General features: G+C 38.5%; 1 protein-coding gene across 2 annotated transcripts in view; it reads right to left on the bottom strand.

The window, feature by feature from the left end:
* Positions 1–23,903, bottom strand: part of LOC117422435 (collagen alpha-1(XXVII) chain B-like) — a 154,829-nt gene that overhangs the window by 92,184 nt on the left and 38,742 nt on the right. For both annotated transcript variants that reach the window (XM_058987052.1, XM_058987053.1), the window contains exons 5-8: positions 20,582–20,635; positions 13,835–13,888; positions 12,865–12,918; positions 421–465 (exon numbers count right to left, since the gene is read on the bottom strand). In XM_058987052.1, the coding sequence (XP_058843035.1) occupies positions 421–465; positions 12,865–12,918; positions 13,835–13,888; positions 20,582–20,635 (207 nt within the window). The remainder of the gene's footprint in view (positions 1–420; positions 466–12,864; positions 12,919–13,834; positions 13,889–20,581; positions 20,636–23,903) is intronic.

Here is a 23,903-nt window from a genome sequence, read left to right as displayed (position 1 = left end):
GGAGGCTGTGTGGTCCAGTAGTTAAAGAAAAGGGCTTGTAACCAGGAGGTCCCCGGTTCAAATCCCACATCAGCCACTGACTCATTGTGTGACCCTTAGCAAGTCACTTAACCTCCTTGTGCTCTGTCTTTCGGGTGAGATGTAGTTGTAAGTGACTCTGCAGCTGATGCATAGTTCACACACCCTAGTTTCTGTAAGTCGCCTTGGATAAAGGCGTCTGCTAAAAAAACAAATAATAATTTGTACTGTTACAGAGAAAAGCACTGCATGAAGGAAAAATGGCACAGATTTATTTTATTTTCACTTCATTTTTAATCTTAAGGCCAAAAATACTGACAGTGAAGAGTTGAGTGTACTGTTGGACATGTCAAAGGGCTGGGTGCTGCCAGTGCTTTCTTTGAAACAATAACGAATACTCACTGGTTCTCCTGGGTGTCCTGGAGATCCAGGGTGGCCTTTATGTCCCTGTAGGAAAAAAAGGACACACATATAAATTGATTTGTAGAAAGTGCAGACACAATACAAGAGAGGTCCTTGGTTTTTAGTGTTAGTCTGAAGACAGCCATGAGTTCCACACCTATATCATTCAGAACCCATTCAGAACCGATGTATCAGAATTAACAGAAGGACCAAGACCCTGTGGGAGTTGCTAGGCAACAGGAACAGTTTTTCTGTAGAAGACGTAGAGCAGTCTACTTTTACAGTGCTCATAAAAAAACAAGCAGTCATCTTTGGTTACAGAATTGAATAAATCTGTTGGTTAAAGCAGTATACATACATTTATATAATACAATTCTGAGGAATCAGTCTACCGCTACCACAAATATTTTCCAGTACCAGTTCCAGCTGGGTTTTACCGTAAGCATTACCCCCCCCCCCCCCCCCCCCCAACGTGTAGGTTTGGTTCATCGTCTCTTGAGGTTAACATTTGTCATGTTGGTTCTAACAATCTGATGTGAAATCAAAAGGCAAAAACATTGTAACAGCACAACTGTACTACTAGAAATGATATTGTTATCATTGTAAGCAGCAAGTCATTATAAAGTAATTATGCCAAAGGTTACCTGGAGTCTTTACCAGGTTACCTTATGAGCGTACAATGTAATCATTTATGCAGAACGAAGTAGGGCTGTGAATGAATTACCGTATACTAATCAAGAAAAAACAGAGGAAGGTGAACTCATTTATAAATGACAGCGGTTGACCTTGTGTCATGTCTGGTTGCAGATTGGATTGTAGACTGCAGGTGGGACCGGCACCCTTCCAGTTTAATATTGGAATGAGATGTTGTGTACAGCTTGGTTCACGGTGCAGATGGAAACACACCATTAACACTAGAACTACCGGAGCTGTCTTTGGCGCATCACAGTTTTTAAATGCATTTTTCTCCACTGAGGCACCTGTGCTTTTTTGACTTTTCCTAAATATATATATATTAAACATCTCAAAGCATCAGTAGACCCAGGGTTACAGAAACTTATGGAGATATAATACGGTCAACCTAGAACTACCGCAGCTGTCATTTTGACTGTCATAGTAAAAACAGTGGGTTTGGCTTAGTGTTGCTGAACTTGAGAGCTTCATACTTGTTTTGAATAGCTACAGGAGACATTTTCAGACATGATTTATCTATCAATAGCTGTAAAAATTATTAAATTAAAATGAATAGACCAATACAACGTAGGACTGCAGAGTCTTAGGTGTGGTTATATTGAAAAACAAACAGAAAAAAAGTTACTTAATAATAGTGTACTAAACCAGCTATTGCAAGACTGGAGATGGAAATTACTGTTGAATAGCTAATAGAGTCAAAACTAAAAGAGGCACAAAATAGAGGCACAAAATAAAAGGGTAAACAGAAAACACTTGTATAAAACAGTCAAACAAACAAATCTCAGGCACTATTCTCTATTGCTCCACAGAGTGTTTACGCTCCAAATATCACAGGCAACATGGGGGAACATCTGATTGACAAAGAAATTATGGGAAAATACAAGTGAGGAAATCAGAATTAAAGGTAAGCGCTATGTTTGGTATGTTAAAATAAACACGCTGTTTTGACTGCATTTAACACAGAACAGTTTCGTAGCGTGCAGCGCTGCAGTAGATTTAAAACGCATTTTAATACAAACGTAAAAAAGACCGCTGTGGTACTTCTAGGTATTTATGTTCGCCCGGTAGTTCTAGTGTTAAAGATGCAACATGTCATTGAAGGGGCCTCCCAGCCCCCATGGGTAGAGGAAATGAAGACTTGTTTGAAGTTTAGTCCAAAGTGCCATGGGTACATGACAGTGCCTTGGTATAGTCACCTCTGCAGTACTGTCACCTCCTATGAAGCCACGGGCATCATAGCACTGCAGCCCCACATTATTTCTAGACGGACACCCATCAAGAAATTTTACCACTGACCTCCAGGCTTAAAGACTCCAGACTTTATTTTTATGTAATAAATCTGATTTAAATGACTTTGGAAGTTAGATGAACCAATTTGGGAAAGGCCAACAGATTTCCTGAATGTGTGCGATTCATGGTTTAAAAAAAAATGCTTAGGAGGAACATTCCTGTATTGTCTAGGCCACCATCTCACACAGATTGCTTCCATGAGCCAAACCTGCCTTACAGCACAAATAGCAGAATCTATAGCCACAGCTCGGCTCTGCCAAGTCATAATACATTACACTGTCGACAGCAATCACTCTGATTACAGCAGAGGAGCCCAATTGGTTACAGCAGGAGAAGCAGTAACTAAGTATGAGCAACTGAGCTGAATAAAAAGTTTCAATAAAAAGAACAAATGCCATTGCCCTTTATTTTAATAGAATATTTTGCTTGATTTATTAATGGTTTGTGTCAGGGTGCCCCGCCCCTGTGCGTATTTTTGTATGTTGTATGTGGTGTGTATGTATTGGTGTACAGAGCGTGGGTTATCACGGATGATTTAAAATATATAGCTGAGCAATCCCTGTGCCTAAATACAATCACTCCATGTGGAGATAAAGTATGTAATGGTATGTGAGCACAGGGATTGCACAAATTAGTTCATGTGCTGGGATTCAAGTGAATGATGAATTAGTAATTGAATCCGGCACAGCTGTGTATATAGATGCACGAATCACTCACTCTATATATATATATATATATATATATATATATATATATATATATATATATATATATATATATATGCCAGTTTGTGATTTCAGACTTAATTTCAGGTTATCCTCAAGCTAGTTCACTATCAATCAGTGTTAGCGTTGAAAGCAAACGCACACATGCAAACAGATATACAGTAATTAAGTCATGTGTCTTCATACTCCAGTTGTTTCCTACAATTATGATGAATATATGTTATCTGTTGTATTGGTGGGCTGATTATATTCCTGTATATCATTATTAATACCATGCTTGCCAATGTTTAGTTGCAAAATTAATTGTAACTTTTCCTGAAATTATTTTTTTTCTCAGGACTTATACCGAGCTGATACTTTCAACATGGGCTTATAAACCAACATCCTTCTGTAATATTAAAGCTATATCTATCTATCAAGTGCTTGAAATGGAAAACAAAAAGTGGAGGTACTCACAGTACTCTCAGGCTCCCTGTCCAGCTCTCTCTTTCTGTCACCCTGTCCCGCTGTCTCTCTTTCCCTCTCTCCCTGCTCATCTCGTCTAATCACGACTTGACTCTGGACCATTCAAAATAAATTCCCCCGCTCTGTTTTGCAATGCACTCTGGGAGTTGCAGTTGTTTAGCAATGCACTCTGGGAGTTGCAGTTGTTTTGCAATGCACTCTGGGAGTTGCAGTTGTTTTGCAATGCACTCTGGGAGTTGCAGTTGTTTTGCAATGCACTCTGGGAGTTGCAGTTGTTTTGCAATGCACTCTGGGAGTTGCAGTTGTTTTGCAATGCACTCTGGGAGTTGCAGTCTATGCTCTGCTGTGACGTACATCTTGCAGATGCTGCTGGGACAACAAAGTAACAACTAGAAAGTCACATAAATGCAGCTGACAGTTTGGAAAAAGAAAATGTGCTACTCAAATGTTTTAAATTCAGAAGTGGCGGGACTCAAATATTTGAAAGAAGTGGCGGTACGTATTAAGAACAGCCGTCTTCTTAGTGTCAAACTGTATTAAGCACGAACGGTCGGACTACTTCACAACGTTCCTGATGACTAAGATTTTTTCTGATAATTTGCAGAAACATTCTGAATGTAATTTGTGAGACCCCCCCCCCCCCTCAGATCCGGGAAGCAGACAAAAAAGATTCTTAACAGCACTTTTTGGTTAATTTTTCCATTCACTGTTGGGTTTGTGGTCTGTAACCACAAATAAAGATGAACTTACATACAGCTGAAATTGTACTTTTTTTTCTAATTTTCTTATATTTGAAAACTGTCAAAAGGAAGGCTTGTTTTTCTTGAAACTAAGGCAACCGAGTACTATCAACAAAGCAAGCACTCCAGGGTACAGAAGCAGAAACAGGAGGCTGCTGTAACGAACATAATGATCAGACACTGGGAACTTGACCTGTTCAATCACAGCTCGCCCGGCTTATTTTAATTTAGAGTGCCCAACTATTTTACCCCCGGATTTCTCCCCAATTTAGGAAAAAAAAAAAACACCTGAATTAATAATAGTATACACAGAATGACTCCATCTGTATTAACTCAGATAAACCACAAAGTTGTTTTACTTCCTGACAGTGCATTAAATAGCACTATAACCATATAACTTATTGCACATGGCAGTGATAAGAAAAAATGTGCACACAAAGCAATTCAGCACATTTCTCTATACTGTTGACCTAAAGCAAGGTTTTCCCCCAGATTTTGTTTCATGTTATACAAAGTTGCTAATTTTGCAGGCCATAACCTAATATGTGCAATTTTTACCTTGCGCATTGTGGTAGAGCAGAGGCTATACCTGTGTGTGTAAGTGTGTGTGTGTGTGTGGATAAAGGTTTGATGGCCGGTGGCCATCTTGGTGAAGGCACAGCCTGCAACCACAATGGCCACCGTTTGCACAGCCACACAGTGGCTGATTGTTTGATTGAGAGTGAGTGGTAGAGTGTGGAGTGTGGAATGTGGCCAGGAGGTGGTTGATTGAATGATTCTTTGTCAATCTTCCCCTGGACACATGGTATAAAAAAAAAGGAAGACAGGTTTGTTGTTTGAGAACGTGTAGGAGGAGAGGACAGGAAGGAAAAACACTGGGATAGCTGTAGCTTGGGTGTTTTGGGGTTTGTTTATTTTGGAGAGTTTTGTAGTGTTTTGTTTACATCTTTGATTTGTTTGTGTGTTAGTTGTAAATTAAAGTGCACAAACGGAGCTAAAATATATACACTGACTGAGGGTTTCTTGGTGCACCCACATAAAAGCGGTGATAGACCCCTGGGCCATCCTGACAAGAGAGGCTTTATCACAACATGTAACTCTGCAGTATACCGACTGAAAATATACATAAGTGCATTAACGTAATACTTTATACCTTTGTATTACACATATCTGTTTACTATCCCACTATACTGCACTCATAGATATTTGCATATTTAATATCATATTTACCATGGGGCAGTCACTGACAAAGCAAAGCAATGTGGAATATGTGTAATGAGGCCAGTATAAAAATGACCACGAGGAGCGTTCACTGGTAATCCCATCCCCTATTCCTAGACCTTTAAGGAAAGTTTTCTGTTTGAACTATCTGTTAGATAAACCCACAATATAGATTAGAAAACTCCAGCAGAACAGAAGAGAACTGTGCAAAGTTTGATAAGCTATTCTGAAAGTCAGGAAAAGCATATCGAAATGGGAGATTGACTATAGGCTCTTATGTTTACACATCAGTGCTGGAAGGTGAAAACACGTGAACAGCAAGAAAAATAAATATTTAATCAGTTTACTTTGCTGGGAGACCTCCTCAGAATGAATCACGAAGTAGCTACTAGCATACTTTAGACTTGGTTGCCCGATGGTACTGTTGACAGTAACTTTAAGAGGGGAAAAAAGACCTTTGATAGAGTTCATAGATTGTTGACATTTTTCCTCTCTCTCTCTCCCACCCTATCATTTTCCCTCAGTCTTATATCGACGGGGAAGGTCAAAAGGTGAGCCCAGTGTTTCTATGTCCGCTGACATGGGTAGGTTTGTCAAGCTGACACGTTTATGGTTTATTTGTTTTTGTACATCTAACACTCCAACTGTTCAGGGTTCTCCCATGGAGATTTGTATTGTATTGAACTGTGAATCTTATTGTAAACCACAACGAGTTTCAGACAGCTGGGGAATCTGCTGCTGCAGTACATGTCTGAAATTCTCATTAAAAGGGGTTACTGCTACACAAATTCATACCACATTGAAAAGTAATACTTTTTTTTTTTTTTTTTAAGCAGACATGGTTTGGCAAGGTTCTGTAGGCCGAAACCCCAGTCCCCTGAAAGTGTAAAAAACACGCATTTCTATTCTGCTTTTTAAGCATTCCCCCTCTTGATTTTTCCATTTGCAACTTTCCATGGAATATGAAAGGCTTGTTCCATGGAATATGTATGGCAAAATGTCATACCTGTTACAATATACAGTACAAAAGCCAGAATCCAAAAGCACTTGATCCAATAATAACTGTATACACTGGCACCAACATTTATAAAAATAAATATATTTGCACACTATACCGCATATGAAAAGCATATGGTGGTCTGATTAAGAAAGCTGCTCTTCCTTTTACTCTTTGCTGAGCTTCAAGGCTGAGGTATCGCTGCTGGAATGGGCTGCACAGAGCTGACCGCAATTCCCATTTGTGTTCAAGAAGACGATTACCTCAACAGATTTCTGAGGAATATGAATGATAGAATTGCTACGCCATTGCTATCGAAATGTATTTGCAATCACCAAAAAATGGTGCCTTTTATAGCAAAAAGTACCAAATGAACAAAAAGATCTGTGAATTATAAGGCGATTGAGATGTAAATCTATGCAATTAATGAAATTTATAATTAAAGTTCGGGAGGAGGGTCAGACACCAATCTCCGCGTCACCAAATTGAATCATTCAATTTACACATTAGCTAATTTAAATTGTTAGCACTATAAATACCCGCTTCACTTATCTCTCAGTTGTGTTTTGATTTCATCGTAACCCACCACCTCCCCATCTCCTCCTTTCTTAACAGTTTTTATATTTTATCAAATGGGGGTCTCAGCCTCGTCCAGTTGGCCAGGCAGCGAACCCTCAAACCAAGTTAGGTTTGATGCCAAATGAATGTGTGTATATACAGCATACTTTTCTGTTAAATCGCATACTCCGCATTCTCTACAATAAATATTTGTACTAAAACATTTTGTGATTGGTGTTTGTCCCGAACTACTGAAATGAAATTAGTTTAATAGTTTAAGAATAGACTTTACAGATTTACCTCAGGTTTCACAATAACCTTGGCCTATATAAAGTTATATTCAGTATTGTAGTTTAAGATTAGTGCTAATTGGGGTCTGTGAAAACACCCTTAAAGATTGAGCCCTATGGTTTACTGCAAAATCAAGGTCTACTTATTTAAATTATACTGACGGCTGAATGCAAGTGTACATACCAACTCCACAGCAGCAAATTTACTTAAAAAAATGAAAATATTAACATGCTCATCCCTGAACTTTTCAAAATCATCCCCTGAAAAACAGCCAGGAATTGATGAATGAGAAATCCCAAGCCTTCGTTTAACTGGATTTGACATGCTGTTCTCCATGGTCGAGGCAGCCCCCTCGTTCCAGGATATTCATGAACATGTTCACACAGTCATTTTTGGAACGCTGTTTTCCATCCAGGTGCTGAGAGAAACGCACCATTGGATTCACGTCAAGACTTTGGGCCCCTCTCAAGTAGAATCTGAATTCTATACCTACATTTCCATGCCTTGTGACTTGGCAGAGTGTGTGTGTGGCACAGGGCACAGCCTTCTTAAAACAAGGGAAAGTAACCTGCTGACACACTGGCTACAAAACTGTCTCAAGAACATTCCAGCAACTGTCTATGTTGGATAGACTTGGATACCAGAAAATACCATTTTGTCAGTCAAATCTAATACCATATACATTAAGACTGGAAAACAAGCCTACAATATATATTATGGGTAGCCGGACATATGGTGAACTACGATACCATTGCTGACCATGATTGTTTCATGGCCACTCATGGTGTAACTAGGACTTGTTGAGTTTAACAGGGTTTGACTGTCATGCTGCAGTATATTCCAGGCATGGTCTGGCAGTGGCTAACCATGATACATTTGAGATGACCATGTTAATAGTTTATGGATGGCTTAGCTGCAAATTGTCCAAACATCCAAGCATTTACTTGATTTCTGGTTGGAAATAAAGTGTTTTCTATTCAGTTATGGACCCTATTAATGAAATGTATGCTTAGTGTTTGAAAATGTCATGCAAGTTTACAGAACATTTTCAAAGAATAAAACGTCAAACTCTCTTAAAAAATAATCCAAGTTTGTTTTTTATATATATATATATATATATATATATATATATATTTCTCAAACAAAGAATTTTAGGAAAAATCTTTTGTAGCAAATGTTTTTGCCTTTGTGTGTATGGTGGTGGTAATATCCTTCAATTGGGCTGTTTTTCCTCTAATGACACAGGAAACTTAGTTCCAATACATGTTAAATGGATTCCATAGCATACCAAGATATTGGCCAATCATTTTAAACCCTCTGCTACAAAACCTGGTTTGAAGCACAACTGGACATTCCAACACAACAGCAATCCAAAGCACACATCAAAATCTACTTCAGAATGGTTGAAGAAGAATAAAATCAAGGTTCTGGAATGGCCTAGTCAAAGCCCCGATCTAAATCTGATTGAGAATCTTTGGTATGATTTGAAGAAGGCTGTGCACAAGAGAAGTCCTCGGAATTTAAAGACAGGCAGAGTTTTAGTATCACTAAAACAAAGACATGAGCACTCGTTGCGGTTTTAATTTAATAATGGGTTTAAATAAAACGTGAGCTAGAATTATATGAACATTATCCAATTATTGTGACAATTATCCCTCTGTACTCACAATCCACCAGCTCTACTGAACTTGATACATTGCATACAGCATACCCAGCTCTATCCAGTTCTAAAATGGACTCATCTGAGATTTTCTTCATATATTAGGACTTAATTTGTCATGTTCTTTGCAGCAGTCTTTGATTATTGTTATGTCTGCATTTATGAATGTATACGGCTTCTTCCAGACTATTTTTGAGTCACCTCCTTTTCATGACATTTATTACACATTTTCAGCTGCTGGTAAACCGGTATTTGGCCAAGCATATGGCGTAGCAGTTAGCGTAGGTGCATGTGGATTGTGAGGGCAGAGGTTCAGTATCCCACTGGGGTTGACTTAGCCTAGCCACAACTCTGGAGCGAGAAGTCTGGAACTGGCAGCATGTCTGTGTGGAGGCGAGGTAATTCTTTAATCATTAGAAACAGTGAGAGAGAGAGAGAGAGAGAGAGAGAGAGAGAGAGAGAGAGAGAGAGAGAGAGAATTTTTGAAAATGTATTTGGCGGTCATTAAAAGCGAGTGGAAATGGAGCTGGCTATAGTTGGGCAAGGACCTCAGTTGACCAAATATTCAAATGTATATTAAAAAACTGACTGTTTTGTCATCTACATTTTCCAAATATTAAATGTATTACCTGATCAATGATTAATTATTTTGTGTTCTGTATGAATATGAGCTGTTGCTTCTGCTTGCATCATTATTTGCTATGCTTATGCTACAGTACTCCAGCAAGAATTTCTTCTGAAAAAGACTGGAGCCTTGAGAGGGTCTTCACAAAAAAAAAAGGGTAAATAAATAACAACCTACGTATGACTTATTCCTTCATTAGTTTGTTGTCGTAAGTGGGTGTGGCAATGTGCCCCGCCCCTGTGTGCATTTCTGTGTTTATGTTGCGTGTGGTGTGTTAATGTTGGTGTATAGAGATGGCTGCACGGGATATAAATGGGTGTGTGCAGTATGAGTTTTTTAAAATGTATAGTTGTATTTAGGCACGGGTTTGCACATCACTTCACGTGCATTTAAAGTATATAATATGTGAGCACGAGGTTGCACATAATTAATTCACGTGCTGGGATTCAAGTGAATAATTAATTAGTAATTGAATCCCAGCACAACAGTATATATAGATGCACGTTTTACTCACTCGGGGTTGTGTGTTCTGTGAGTGGAGAACGGGTGTGGAGAAGGAGGTAAAATAAACGATAACAAAAAGAATAATAATAACTGTTTGACTCACCGTGTTTGTTTGTCTGTCCGTTCACCGTTTAAGTGTTAGTCCGTTTTGTCTGTCTATTTATTTTGGCGTAAAGTGCCGTGTCCTGTCTTCTGTTTGTTTAAACCTTTTATTTATAATAAACCGCGCAACAGCGCTTTCATCATTTCACCTCATCTGTCCTATCTCTGTGTATTCATATCCTGGATCTGACGGCACCACTCAGCCAGCCGTGTGACAGTGGGTTATCAAGCCTATTGCTTAAAGCCATATTTGGGGTTTTATTAAAACCATTTTTCATGATAACCTCTCTCCATCAACAGAATACAATATGGCCGGACTGTGTTTTTTGTTGTGTACAGTAAATTATGAAAAGCAAGACGACATCCTTTTGAGTAGCATTGCTGCGGAGGAAATGTAAGACTAGAAAGCCAGCAAGATCAAACTTAAAGCTGATTTTTTTTTATTTTTTTATAATATGTAAAAAGGTTATTAAACACAATTCTAGCATATTATGACCCTCTTAAAACTGCTGACATTCTCTTAACACTGGCTTTTTTCTTTTATTTTTTTAACATAAAAACAACAGTCATTATTCATTTCAAACCTTCAATCAAAAGACGCTGATCTGATGTAATTCCAGTGTATTGTAATGCAATGTTATGTAATGCAATTTGTCAACTCCACTGTAACAGAATTTGAAGAAACTCTCAATATAAACAGCGTTTTTGGAGACCAGACTTGTACCATTACATAATTGCTTTTTATAGCAAGTCAGCAGTTAAGACATCTGGCGTAATAACACAACCCCCTTCTCTGTAAAGGGTCCAAGGGGGCTAGCAAAGCACAGACTAACATGTGCGATTAACACATTGCTGGGTTAATAACAAAGACAGGAAATGCATTACATTTAGAGAATCATTCATTTAAATGTAATATGGCAGCTATGTTCTATTGGAGCTAATGCTTTCTCCTAGAGATTGCCTAGGAGTCAGTTACAGGCTTTGTCTTCTTTTTGGCCAGAGACCATTTATGGACTAACTCTCTGGTTCGGTGCCAGATGTAATTTACGTTGTTTCTCCAAGCATTTTTCCATCAGCTTTTAATATTTTCTTACCAAAGGCATTTAATATAAAACATGTGGGCACATCTAGCCTGCCAAGTCAACAACTGTACATGTTTTATGAATAATGAAGCTAAATGATAAACACTTATTACTATACGGATGCTTTCTGGAAAGCAGGAGAATGCAGATATTATAGTATGGTATTGATGAAATATGTTTCTCGATTCTGGCACTGCGAAAGTGCTTTTACATCTTTCAGCTGCAGTGTTATTCGTACCACCATTCCACACTAAAACGTTTATCGGCCACAAAAAATAAACTATTTTTACTGTACTGAACTACAAGTGAATTCCCTTGTTCATATAAACAATGGAGCTTGGTGGAAATATGCCTGCAGAGATTTGGCACCCGTCTGGATGTGTAATAGGTAAGGGAGCAAGGCAGATCTCAGATGTGTGAACAGGCTGAATGATACATCTTCCAATCCCCGGCGGGATCCTCCGCTTTTATTGAAAACAGACAAAGACAAGCAACTGCTCTAATGAAGGAAAGAAAAGTCAAGCCTCGCTCAGCAAAAAATAATTCCTGGCAGGTGCTGTTGCTCTAACCACTGAAATGATAAAGAGCCGACTTTGAAGCAGAAATGAAAGTCTTTATCAAAGATGGCAGCAAACAGAACACCATGCTTGTCAATATAAGGGTCTAACGCAACATCAAGATCATACACCTCACTTACAAACATTTTAAGGGCAAATCGATTCATTGTTCATTCAAAACGTTAAACATTCTCACTTAACCTGCTGATATTCAACTTCCTGCCTGATTTTTCTTGTTCAAAATTATTACAGCATAATAAAATAATTTAAAATGACTTTATACCCCCTGTGCTGGAAGGATTACGGCTCAACTTACTGCCTGTAGGTATTGTGATACACAAAAGCTGGTTTGTGCCAGCCATAGAATTTCTGTCAGTGTAGAGCTTCCCTTGCATGAGAGAAACACTGATGGAAAAATAAGTGAATGTCTGTAAATCAAGTGCTTTGATTGGTCAAGAGGGATTTAAATGTTGCTACAGCTTTAATGTAAAACTAATGGTGGTTTGAATATCTGACGAGTGATGTCAGCCATTTTATTAAGAAAACTGTACAATAGCGCTTATTACTGCCAGCACTTAATAAAATCTCATGTTTGAAAGCGGTATATCTGGTCCTTGTTATACTGTTTTGCAAGACAGTGTAATTGAAGTTGTACTGAGTAATCTTGATCATTAGCCATACTCAGAAGAACTGTTAGGTTGTACAGTTCCCCCATACATTATGTGGGGTGGGGACATTTCTCTGCTTTTGTTTTAAAATGAAAACCCAACTACTGACATGAAACACTGGTCTCAGTGTGTTACTGGCTGTGCTGAGATCTAAGCCCAGGATCTACATGCTCTTGGGCAGTCACTCCAACCGCTAGAGCAATCTGCCTCCTAAATGACGTGGGCTGTTCCAGAATGTCTCAAACTGACTGTTTTTTTGTGCCTACCTTTCGACCACTTTCTCCAGACAAACCAGATGAGCCCACTCGCCCATGGTCTCCCTAGAATAAAACAAACAAGCACATGATTTAAATGTATGGCATTGTATTATGGCTGTAGCTTTAGTACATTTGCAAAACTGCTACCGCTACTACAACTGCTAATATCTCATAAACCTGTTCTGCTTCCAACTGTACATTTCCAGGGTTATGGAAACTAATGACACCCTTCTCTTTGACCTGTGACCGAAGTTGGCTGCCATGTTAGGGTCTTGAGACGCTTCGAGATACTGCATTGGCTTCATACTCGGTATGCTGTATGCAGTGATTCTCTGTCAAGTTTGATCGTGGGTACCGTGCAAGAAAAATGAACCCTTTTTTTATAAAACGCTTCCATTACTAGTGTTGCTCTGCAAAAACCGCCCCCTTCTTTGTAGATGGCTAGAAGTTATGCAGACACCACCTCATAGCATCTTTATAGTTGGTACACAGCTGAATAATATGATTCACTCAATAAAGTTTTATTACAGACTGTCCACTAGAAATTAACCATTTCGCTGCCACATTGTGATAATGCTCCCGGGAATGCTTTGTTTTTGCTCATAAAAAACTCCCATTTCTAGTATTAATGGTAGATAAAATTACAATTAATCAAACACTGGTTTGTTAGAGTTTAGTAGGCAACATAATGCAGCTGTAGAGACAAAACAAACATTTAAGGGATTTGAATTGTTCCATATGTCTGAAGATGAGCGTCCCTGGGGAAAAGTTGCATTTTGCTGTTTGTATTATTCTTAATTGAAGTCTTTTTGAAGGCAGATGTCACCTAATTTTCACATATCATTGTTATATATATAGCACAACAACATTCCAACATGGCCTGCCTACTTTAAAAAAACAGACCTGTATATTTGGGCTAATTATAAAAAAATGCTAATTTTCATTTTTACCTAGAAAGTTCCAAAACCAAAAAACTCACCTTTCTTCCATTTGGTGCCCTTCCAGGTGAAAGGCCAGGATCTCCCTTTCTTCCCTGAAATACAAATTCAATACTAGTTATTTAATTCATGTTAGCCCCCATGAAAACACCCCAGACTCCTTCATTTGTCTTACTTGGCACCCCTCTTTCGTCTTGACCTGCTGGCCTGTAAGTTTGTTCTGTCAGTGTTAATACTATATAGAGGCCACTTCCATAGTGTGCTTTTAGACTAGTCTCCCTAGTCTTTACCACACTACAGCGAGCAAATAGGATTAAAGAGGATGGAAAAGTCTCACTCAAGCATGATTTCAATAGCTGACCTGTCATGGCTTCTTTAATAAGTTTATTAAACAAATGTATAAGGCACCTAAACATTTGTTTCCTTTGCAGACAAATGACAAAGAGGTAAACAATTTTTGCTTTTGCACACTTCAACAGACCTCTTTACATTTTGCCATTATTAACCCTTTAAGTGTCTGGATATCAACTGTATTGCCCTTTAGGTGACCTGAAAGGGTTACATGGACATGGAGAAAATACTTGACTGATGCAGCCGACTAGACTTTTTTACTAGACTAGTAATTTGAGAATGAATCAGTGTGAGGGCCTGCTGTTTAACATACACCACCCAGATGAGCCCCCAAAAAACTCTTACCACACTTACAAAAGCATGCACACTGTATCTGTCTGTAATCTACTTAGAATGACTCATGCAAAAACGGTAGAACACATTTAAAGCTCTTGATGTCTTACAGACAAAAAAAACCACTAGTCAGAACACAAAAAGGCAATTGTCTAAATTGTCTAAACCACAGTATTATTTCTATCCGCTGCTGTTTAGATCGCTTGGACAGACCCCTTGACATCTCTACAAGTTTAGATCTCAGTCTATTACAAATGATGTCTCATAATAACAACATCGACACCACCGCTCACCCACATCAATGCTGCGAGTAGGCGATGAAATAAACTGCTTATTTAAGGACTCTTGTGATCAGTTTGCAGCTTTCCAGCCTTCCCCAGTGATGACAGATGCCGTCTAAGTGCAGTCATTAACAAACACCTGTAAAACACGAGCCACCCCCAACAGCTAAACACAACCCATCGGCTATGAAAAGGAACAGGTCAAAACAGAGAAACACGCCCTGCTCAAGTCAAGACTGACAGTAGTAGCTACTCAAATTAAACAGCTCTTTGCAACTGGAAATATCAAAGAAAAGAATCACAAAAGCAGGTGTAAATAGCATTACATTACCCATTATGTATGCCATTTTCAGTACAACGAGGTCTACCAGAAAGCCTAGAACCGATAGCTCATACTAGCTTCAGTCTAGAATTTCAGAATATTTACTTTGGCTATTTCGATGAGAGCTATGTTCCCAGTATTCCCCTTAACCTCCAGGTCAGTTAATTATATTTCTTATCCCTCAAGCACCATCTTAAATACTGTATTCCTTCAAATTTAAGACGCCTTTGAATTTAAGATGCAGCCCAATTTTCCCACCCTCAATTTGAGGAAAAAATAAAAATCAAATAAATATGCATTTACAAAGATAACCTCAATTACGCATATGGAGGCAGTTTGTGGCCGTCTGCTATCACATAGAACATTACAGTTATGCGCCGCTTCTCATTTCCAGTCGTGATTACTCACAACTGTTTTTCTCCCAATTTGTGAACTGTGGTATTGCTTGGCATGTCGAAAAATATGGGGGTCTGATCAGCATTTCCGATCTGTCCAAGCTGGTACTGTTTGTTAGAAATGCTGACATTGTAAAAGCTTACTTTTGAATTCATCAGCAAGCTAATGATGCTTCTTTGAAAATGGCTGCCTGTATGTAATGTATGTAATGGCGGTTTTAATACACGCATCGCTACTGTAGTCTAATTTAAGACTCAGGCTATTTTTGAGAAGCAAAAAATGGTTTAAAAAGTGCGTCTTAAAATTGTAAGGTATATGGTATGTCTTTCTTGGGAGTCCTGTTGGGGCTAGCACTGGAGTAACTTTTTTTAAAATTTGTTTATTAAAAATGTCTTGACATGGGGGCTTTTAGCTCTAAAGCAAAAAACTACTTTTGGGGCATGTAAATGAACTGTGCAATCAACAAGGTCTGAAAAAGTAGCACATAGAAAGCTTAAATATGGAATAATGTAGCAGAAAAATACAAAACAAATCATTTTTGTAGTACAGCTTTACAATATAATATTTACTGCCATAAACATCATAAACTCTATTGGTCTGGTAAAAAAAATGATTCATTTCTTCCCCAAGACAAGGTTTGCTGAACATCCAAGTCAAACTGGGTTGAATGGAAAGCATGAATACCAATGGAAATTATTACTGCAGTAACAGCGATTTGAAAAAAAATATAAACAGCAAGAAGCGGTCTCCCTGAAGCAAACCCAGTCTGGTTAACTGGCAATGGTTAAACACATTAACGTGATGCAGATGTTTCTGAATCGAGCCTGAATGAGGGCTACGGCTGCCAGACAGGAAGAGCGGTGATGAGAGTACTATCACTATCACTGCCTCTCCTTCCTAGAGCCATTTTTACAACCAAAAGGTTCACGCTGCATGTCAGCATTTCTCTTCAGCATCACAATTCACTGTTGCAAAACATCAGAAATGGCCATATAAATAAACAACTTTTTGGCTTACACCAAATGTTCATTTTAAACTGTATTTAAATGTAATTTGTGTTGATAACGTAAAACATGTGGACATCATGTTTATTTTTTATTTAAAACACACTCTTTGAATAAAACACCTATTATGTTAGCCAAGAGATGAAATCAATGCTGAAGTTGATTTAGGACTGACTTAAAAGTTGAAAATATACAAGCTTTCAAGACAGGTCCTTCGTCAGGTAAAAGTGGATTTTATTAGCTCTTAATTAGCCTCAAAACAAAACAAAACACTAATCCCAGGGCCCTTCAAATTTAACATGCCCTCAAATTTAAGATGCAAATTTCCCACCCTCAATTTCACGAAAAAATAAAGCATGAATTACGCATACAAGAGCCATTTATACAAAGGAATATTTGCAATGAAATGCTCCAAACCCATCTATTAGGCATATTGGTAAAGCATATTGTATATTGGTAAATTAACATGCCTGTACTAACAGCAAATCTCTCCTAGTCATCATCCTCTGAGTTGGAAGAGTCCTCTATTATTTGACATCTTCCAGAGAATGACTCCCGCATCATGGATCACTCGAGATCTGGCAGGAACGCTTTTGTTCGTCCTTTCTCAGACAGTCAGTCACGTTGGTTTAGAAAGTGCGTCTTAAATTCGAAGGAATACGGTATATTCTTTAAAAAGTGATTTAAAATAGATCCTTTCTGTTATGTTAACCAGCTGACCAGGCCCCTATCTGCTATACCTGCTGATTCTGAGGGGGGGGTTCTGAAGTGAAGGGCAAAGGAGAAACACACCGCTGCAGAAATCACTTCAGAGCAAGTAAACTGAGCAGATACTATAAATACAGTCAGGACAGACAGAGCTTCGGTGTACAGAAAGCACTAAAAGAACTGTATATACTGGGTGTTGAGGAGACGGGTAGTTATGTATGTATGTGTGTGTATGTGTGTACAATATATATATATATAGCGCTTTTCATAGTGGAGCACCATCACAAAGAGCTTTACAGAGGTAGGCTGCGAACTGTGCATTATATGCAGAGTCACTTACAATAGGACATTGATTTAACATCTCATCCGCAGGATGGAGCACAAGGAGGTTAAGTGACTTGCTCAGGGTCACTCAGAGAGTCAGTCAGTGGTAGGGGTGGGATATGAACCGGTGACCTTCTGGTTATAAGCCCTGGAATTTAACTACTGGACCACACTGCCTCCTATGGAGGGTCAGGCAAATCACACAATTAAATTATCACATTTATGAAGTGCATCACAAATAAAAAGAGATTTGTTTTCTTAAAATAGAAACATTTACTAGGACTTGACTAGTGGTTGAATGTTTGTTTACTTTTATTGTAAAAAGGCACAAGGGAGCCATCAGCTCAACATTTCGGCATGCCTGTATTAGAAAAACAAAAACATCAAGTTACAGGTTTGGTGCTATTTAAATGTATTATTTATATTTTTCTACTTCATGATGGTTGTTTTTTCACTACCATTGTCTTTGTGGACTTTGTATTTTAGTTTAAGAGATCTTACATTTTGTTATTGAATTTCTGATTCAAAGGGTTACTACACTCGCAGACAGCGGCCGAGGTCAGGAGTTAAGCTGTCCTGTTTCTCATTCCTCAGTCAGATTTTTTTTTTTTACATCCATTATGAATCTCCATCCCAATGGGCTAATGCGTGTTTGTTTTTGGGATCACAGTGCCTTTTTAAACAAAGCCTGTCTTTAGAAGGATTCCAGTCTGTCCACAGCACCTCAGGGTACAAGTTAACTGAAACACCCCCGCAGTCTCTATTGTAAACACAGCCGAGCAGTCTGACACCACAACACGTCGCTGGCTAAGCCTGGACTCTACCTGGTGTCAGAGAACAGACAGTGTAATTAACCAAGCAAAGGATGGGAAATAAAAACTCTTGGCCTGTGTGTTTTCTAAATGCAGTGGGTCTTAGTAACTGCCTAGGTAGGGGAGAAGTCCAGAGGGAATTCAATTGAGAAGTAGTCTGCGAACCAAGAATGATATTGGTAAGAAACACTGCACTTTTCTTACATTCACTAGTGTTGCAGGGGGACAGATTAACGGTTGCACCAGATCAGTAATGTTTCTTAAACAGTGTTTTTAAAGTCCCTATGGTGACTGAAAACAGAAAATGATACATGAATCTAAACTCGAGGGATACATTAGTTAAGATAACAGACGTTTCATAGCCTTACGCAAGTTGCTCTTTAACACGTTACTGACAATGAATCAAAGTTAACATAAATCCAAACCTGCTTTGTTTGCAAGACCTCTAGTTGAAAATCTTGTAAAGTGTGGGATTATATGAATATCAATATGTGTTGCAGCTGGATAGAAACCTCCCACCCTCAACTGATTACAGTTAAACAGATACGAAAACTCAATCAAAATAGGAAATGCAGTTACAGACACTATTGCCAATTAACTGAATGGAACAGATACATTGTACGTTGCGAGAGATTTTATGAGGTGAGAGTGTGAGACAAAGTTCAAATGCGTATGACTTGAGGTGCCAGACGTGAGGGCTCTGTCTTAACTTCATTCATTTTATTATTAAAACACCTTCTCCAAGCTTCAAGTTAGCTGAATTTTAAGTTGTTCAGTGGCCTTAATTCATCTGCTGCTTTAAAACATCCAATTGTTATCCATGTTACCTGGCATAGGAAAATCACTGGAGGTTCATATATTACTTTAATGTGTGCAGATGTTGCAGCAAAGCTATCTCCACCACCACCACCACTATCTCATTTTATCTTGGCGAAACATTAGCATGAAGTAAAACACTTAATTCCCCCACCTTTTGTCAGAGACAGCTGCTAATGAGCTACAACCCCCCTACAGTATATCCCACATGTTCCAGTTTACTGCCTAATGCTAGGGAGGACTAGCCAACATGCTGTACACATGTTATACCAGCGTTAATAGAATAATAACTCATTGAATCAGTGGTCTTAAGCCTTTATATACCCGGTCTGCTCCGATAGTCTCTCCCTGTCTGAACCTTAGGTTCTACTCTACTGGGCAGGTCAGATCTCCAACACGTTGGCATTTCACCCACAAAGGGTCTCTGTGTGTTAACAAGCTAGGTATCACATGGCCAAGTGATGTCAGATGGTTGAGTTCTACAGTATGTAATTGAACCAGTGGGACAAAACTCTATTGTGTATCTGACTCGAAGTAAGAACATAAGAAAAGTTTGAGAACGAGAAAAGGTCATTTCGGCCCATCAAGGCTCGTCCTTTGTTAGCATCCCATTTTCCCCTACGGGGGGGGGGGGGGGGGTTAATTTAAAGTCCTGGGATCAGCCTAGTTGCCCTTCTCTGTACCTTCAAGTGCAATTCATTCTTTTTTGTAGGGTGGTGACCAAAACTGCACACAGTGTTCTAGCTGGAGTCACCTACAATACTATGTGCATTGTAGAACCTTAGCATAACCTCTCTAGACTTGTATTCCATGCTTTTTGCAATATAACCTAACATTATATTTGCCTTTTTAATTGCCTCCCCACATTGGTGAGATGTTTGCCCAGTTACAGAGAAGGTTCAGATCCCTTTGAATTAGCTGGGCTGCGGATTCAGCGTCCACTACTCATCTGCAAGTTTTACAATCTTGCAATGTGTATCTTGCTCCAAGTTATTTATATAAATGAGGAACAGTATGGGTCCAAGTACAGACCCTTCTGGTACCCCACTGAAGTCTGATTTTATACCTCTCACAATTACTCTCTGCTTTCTGTTTTTTAACCAGTTGTCATGCCCTGTATTCCTGCTGATTTTAATTTAATTATGAGTCATTCATGTGGGACTTTGTCAAAGGCCTTTTGAAAATCAAGATAAGATAAATTATATCAGAAGTGCTGCCATCATCTACATTAGCTGTAACATCCTCAAAAAAAAATAAAAAAAGTCAAGTAGGTTAATTCAGCATGACCTCCCTCTTCTGAACCCATGCTGTCTATCCCCATGTAATATTGTTGCTGTACAAATAGCCTTGAAGCTAACCTCTTAATATTGTTTCCATCGTTTTGCACTAATAGGTCTATAGTAAAAGGTATTAATATAACACAGGGTTCCTCACAACGTACCTTGAGACCGGGGAAGCCAGGGGGTCCCGGGTTTCCATGTGGACCAGGTGGACCCTGCAGAGGAAAACAAAAAGAAAGGGTTTGGTCAATGAAAGCTCAGTGTAGCTGCTAATGCACTTTGGAATCACAATACAGGACAGCCAAAACTTCAACAGTCAAGTCTTGCAAGAGTACCATGTCATCTGAAGGCAATACATTCTTAAGTAGGGTGCAGAGTGTTATGGAGGTCTAGGAAAAATAAGTCCACTCAGCATGAACATTTGTATAAGCTTTGCAGTCTGAGACACTGAAAGCATGGAGACGTTAGGTTTGTCTTTCTGAGCAGTTACCATACTGTACAGTTATTTCGTATTAAATTCAAGTATTTTGCAGTTTGTTATTACCCACTTCCTAGCAGAACACTGTTTCGTCTCTCAAGACACCAAAAAAGTAGAATAAAAAACATACCTTTGCATGAAATCTATTTGGCATGTTGGGTCATGCTACACTGTAACAATACAGAATAGTTGTTTATATAGACACTGTACTACATATTCAATTGATTAGAATCATACTGGCTGAAATCTGCAATATGGAAATGTACAAGACATAGGCAGGATCATATTCACCAAGACAGAAAGTTCATTCAGAGCTCATGTTCCAACAACACAAATAAAAAAATAAAAAAATAAAAAAAAACCAACAGGATTTTTCACCGTCAATGAGAATTTCAACAAAAACAAAACACAGCCAATTAATTCTCAATGGTTCACAGGTTAAAACTATCAAATTCGCTAGACTGCTAGGACTTATTTTTTTTACCACGGATTAATTTGTTATCCCACAGCAAAAAAAAAAAAAAACAGCAAGCGGTCGAACCATGGCAACATGTTAATGAAGGATTCCCTCCTACATCACTGGCTATGGAATGCTTTGTGTCGGACGAGCTAGCAATGGCTGGGGAGCTGTCAGTGCAGTGACCAAACAAACCCCTTGCTGAGTGAGTAATTGACCGTCTCAATTAATTTCTCTCTTGTATGCCTCAGATGCAGTTCTGTTTGAATTATGGCATATGGATGCGATTTTTCCAAATCCTTCAGTCTCTGCATTAATCCTTTTGTCTGTTGCTAACAAAGGGGCCCACTCTTTTGATATAACCAGTTTGTTATGTATAACTTAACCCATATTTATTTGGTTGTTGTGTTTAATATACAGCCTGTTTACCATACAGTTATCACACACAGTTGTTCCTAATAAACATTTTGTGAGATTTTTTTTTCCAAATGCAATCCTAAATGGTCTACAGGAGCCTAGAAATGTATGATACAAGTGTGGAGGTGCAGTTATCATGTTCATCACGTCAGATCTGACAGACAGATAGACGGATGGACACATCCATAAGTGTCCCCATTTTGGATGGAGACCCTATAAAATGTAAGTGTGACATTCATCTGTACGGACAGACAAGCAACTACTTACTGTATATCCCCAGATTTCAATAGCTCTCAATAGCTTGTGCTTCAATGTCTTAAACTAAATGTAACATATCTACATACTTCTGGTTATACATACAGGCTCTCCCGTGTACCCAGTTAAACATGAAGAGCTAATACTTTTCCAGTATTTGGACATGAGAATTGTTAATCTCCTCTATACATAAAGTCATTTAATACATACATCTTTTCAAATGTATTTCAACTGAGCTGCGGCTTCCATCTGATATTAAACACATGGTAGCAGCTACTGGAATCCCATCCACAGATTTCCTTCTTTTCCACAATTTGGGAGTATTTCAGCAGATCTATATCAGCAGCTACTGGTTCCACTAATTTTCGTATTTTGGGAATATCACAGGTTTTTCAGTATGTTGTTTTAATATAACTAAACTTTTTTCCTAATCACATTTAATGTAAAAAAAAAAGATGTTCTTTCCTTTTTCTCTCTTAAAATGCAGTAAGTTGAACACCAGCTCATGTAATGTATAGCTTAATTTTGTTCTCTATACCATGTTGACAAAACATTGTTTTTTGTGGTTTGTGAAGTTGCATTTTTCAGCTTTCATGAGACCACAAAATTACAGGCAAAGCAGGCTCCTGTGCACAATTATAATTCTCTGTACATAATCCGCGGATTAAAATAGGTTTCATCAAGGCTTCATGCCACAATCATTGCTCCCACCTGCAAACTCATCTGCCTAAAAATAATTAGCCCCATAGCATGCAGATCACAATTTATTAAGCTATTTATTTACAAAAGAAAGCTTACAAATGCCATAGCAAATTACAATATCTGCACTGAATTAATACTGCATCTTCAGTCACTAACCTGTATGCAAATCAGTTTGTATGTCTGCGTTTCAGCCTTCTTTATTCCCCTCAGCTTTGAGTCGGTATGACAAAGCCATACGGAAGCACTCTTTTTATATGTTAATATGTTGTAATTGTTCATAAGAACCGACTGTGGGAAACATTAGAACATTTTAAAGACCCAATCAGCTCTGTCAGCAAAAAACGAATTTCTAAACAAGTGCAACCCTTCCGGTTTAAACTTTATTAACGATCCTTCATCTCGAGAGTGTAGCCTTGTAACAACCCCTGGTGCATTATTATTAACACATAAAGAAACACTGTGCAGAACATCCCTACGGTACAGTACCCATTCAAAAAACAAGGACCGCGATGTTTTAGCTTTCAAATGCACATGCTTGGAGTCAGTTGCAATCATATGCATACTCCCACACAAAAAACAGAAAGTGTAGACAAAGACACAACATTATGAATTGCATTGACATGCTAATTGCACGGATTTCAAAGTGCTTTCTTCAAAGCACACCTCTAAATCGCTCCCGACATTTCTTATGCTCTATTAAAGCGTATCACGTGAAGCTATTGGGTACATATTATAGACGATAAACATTTTTTAAAAAGTCTTGGTCTATGAAATTAAACAGCAAAGCTTCGGATTGGAAGCTCAGCAGGTAGACTGGAACCCATTAGCAAGATTTTTAATGCCAGCCCTGTTCAAATACATTCCCGCTGCTGCTGTCTTGACATGCTTATGAGATCCAGTCAATGGTGTGTTTCAACATTCCGTATCATCAAAGGAGTGTCTGTCGGTCACTTGTTACAAAGCAAACCACCTTCATGCAAAGGTTTAATATCTTCCTCTGCCGTCAAAGATCTTTGTTTCTATCTTGCGTGATGCCCTTGGAAAGTATTTCTTCTCCTTTTAATTTTAATACAATGGTCTAACAATGAACTACTTACTAATCTACATTAGCAGATCTTAATACCACCTCTATGATCTTTCACAGACCTCTGGGGCATAAAACCAGATATTCATA

The sequence above is a fragment of the Acipenser ruthenus genome, chromosome 15 (genome assembly GCF_902713425.1).
Source record: "Acipenser ruthenus chromosome 15, fAciRut3.2 maternal haplotype, whole genome shotgun sequence".
In the NCBI taxonomy this organism is placed as follows: domain Eukaryota; kingdom Metazoa; phylum Chordata; class Actinopteri; order Acipenseriformes; family Acipenseridae; genus Acipenser; species Acipenser ruthenus.
Note: the sequence above shows the minus strand (reverse complement) of the source record. Positions and strands in the feature narration are given on the sequence as shown.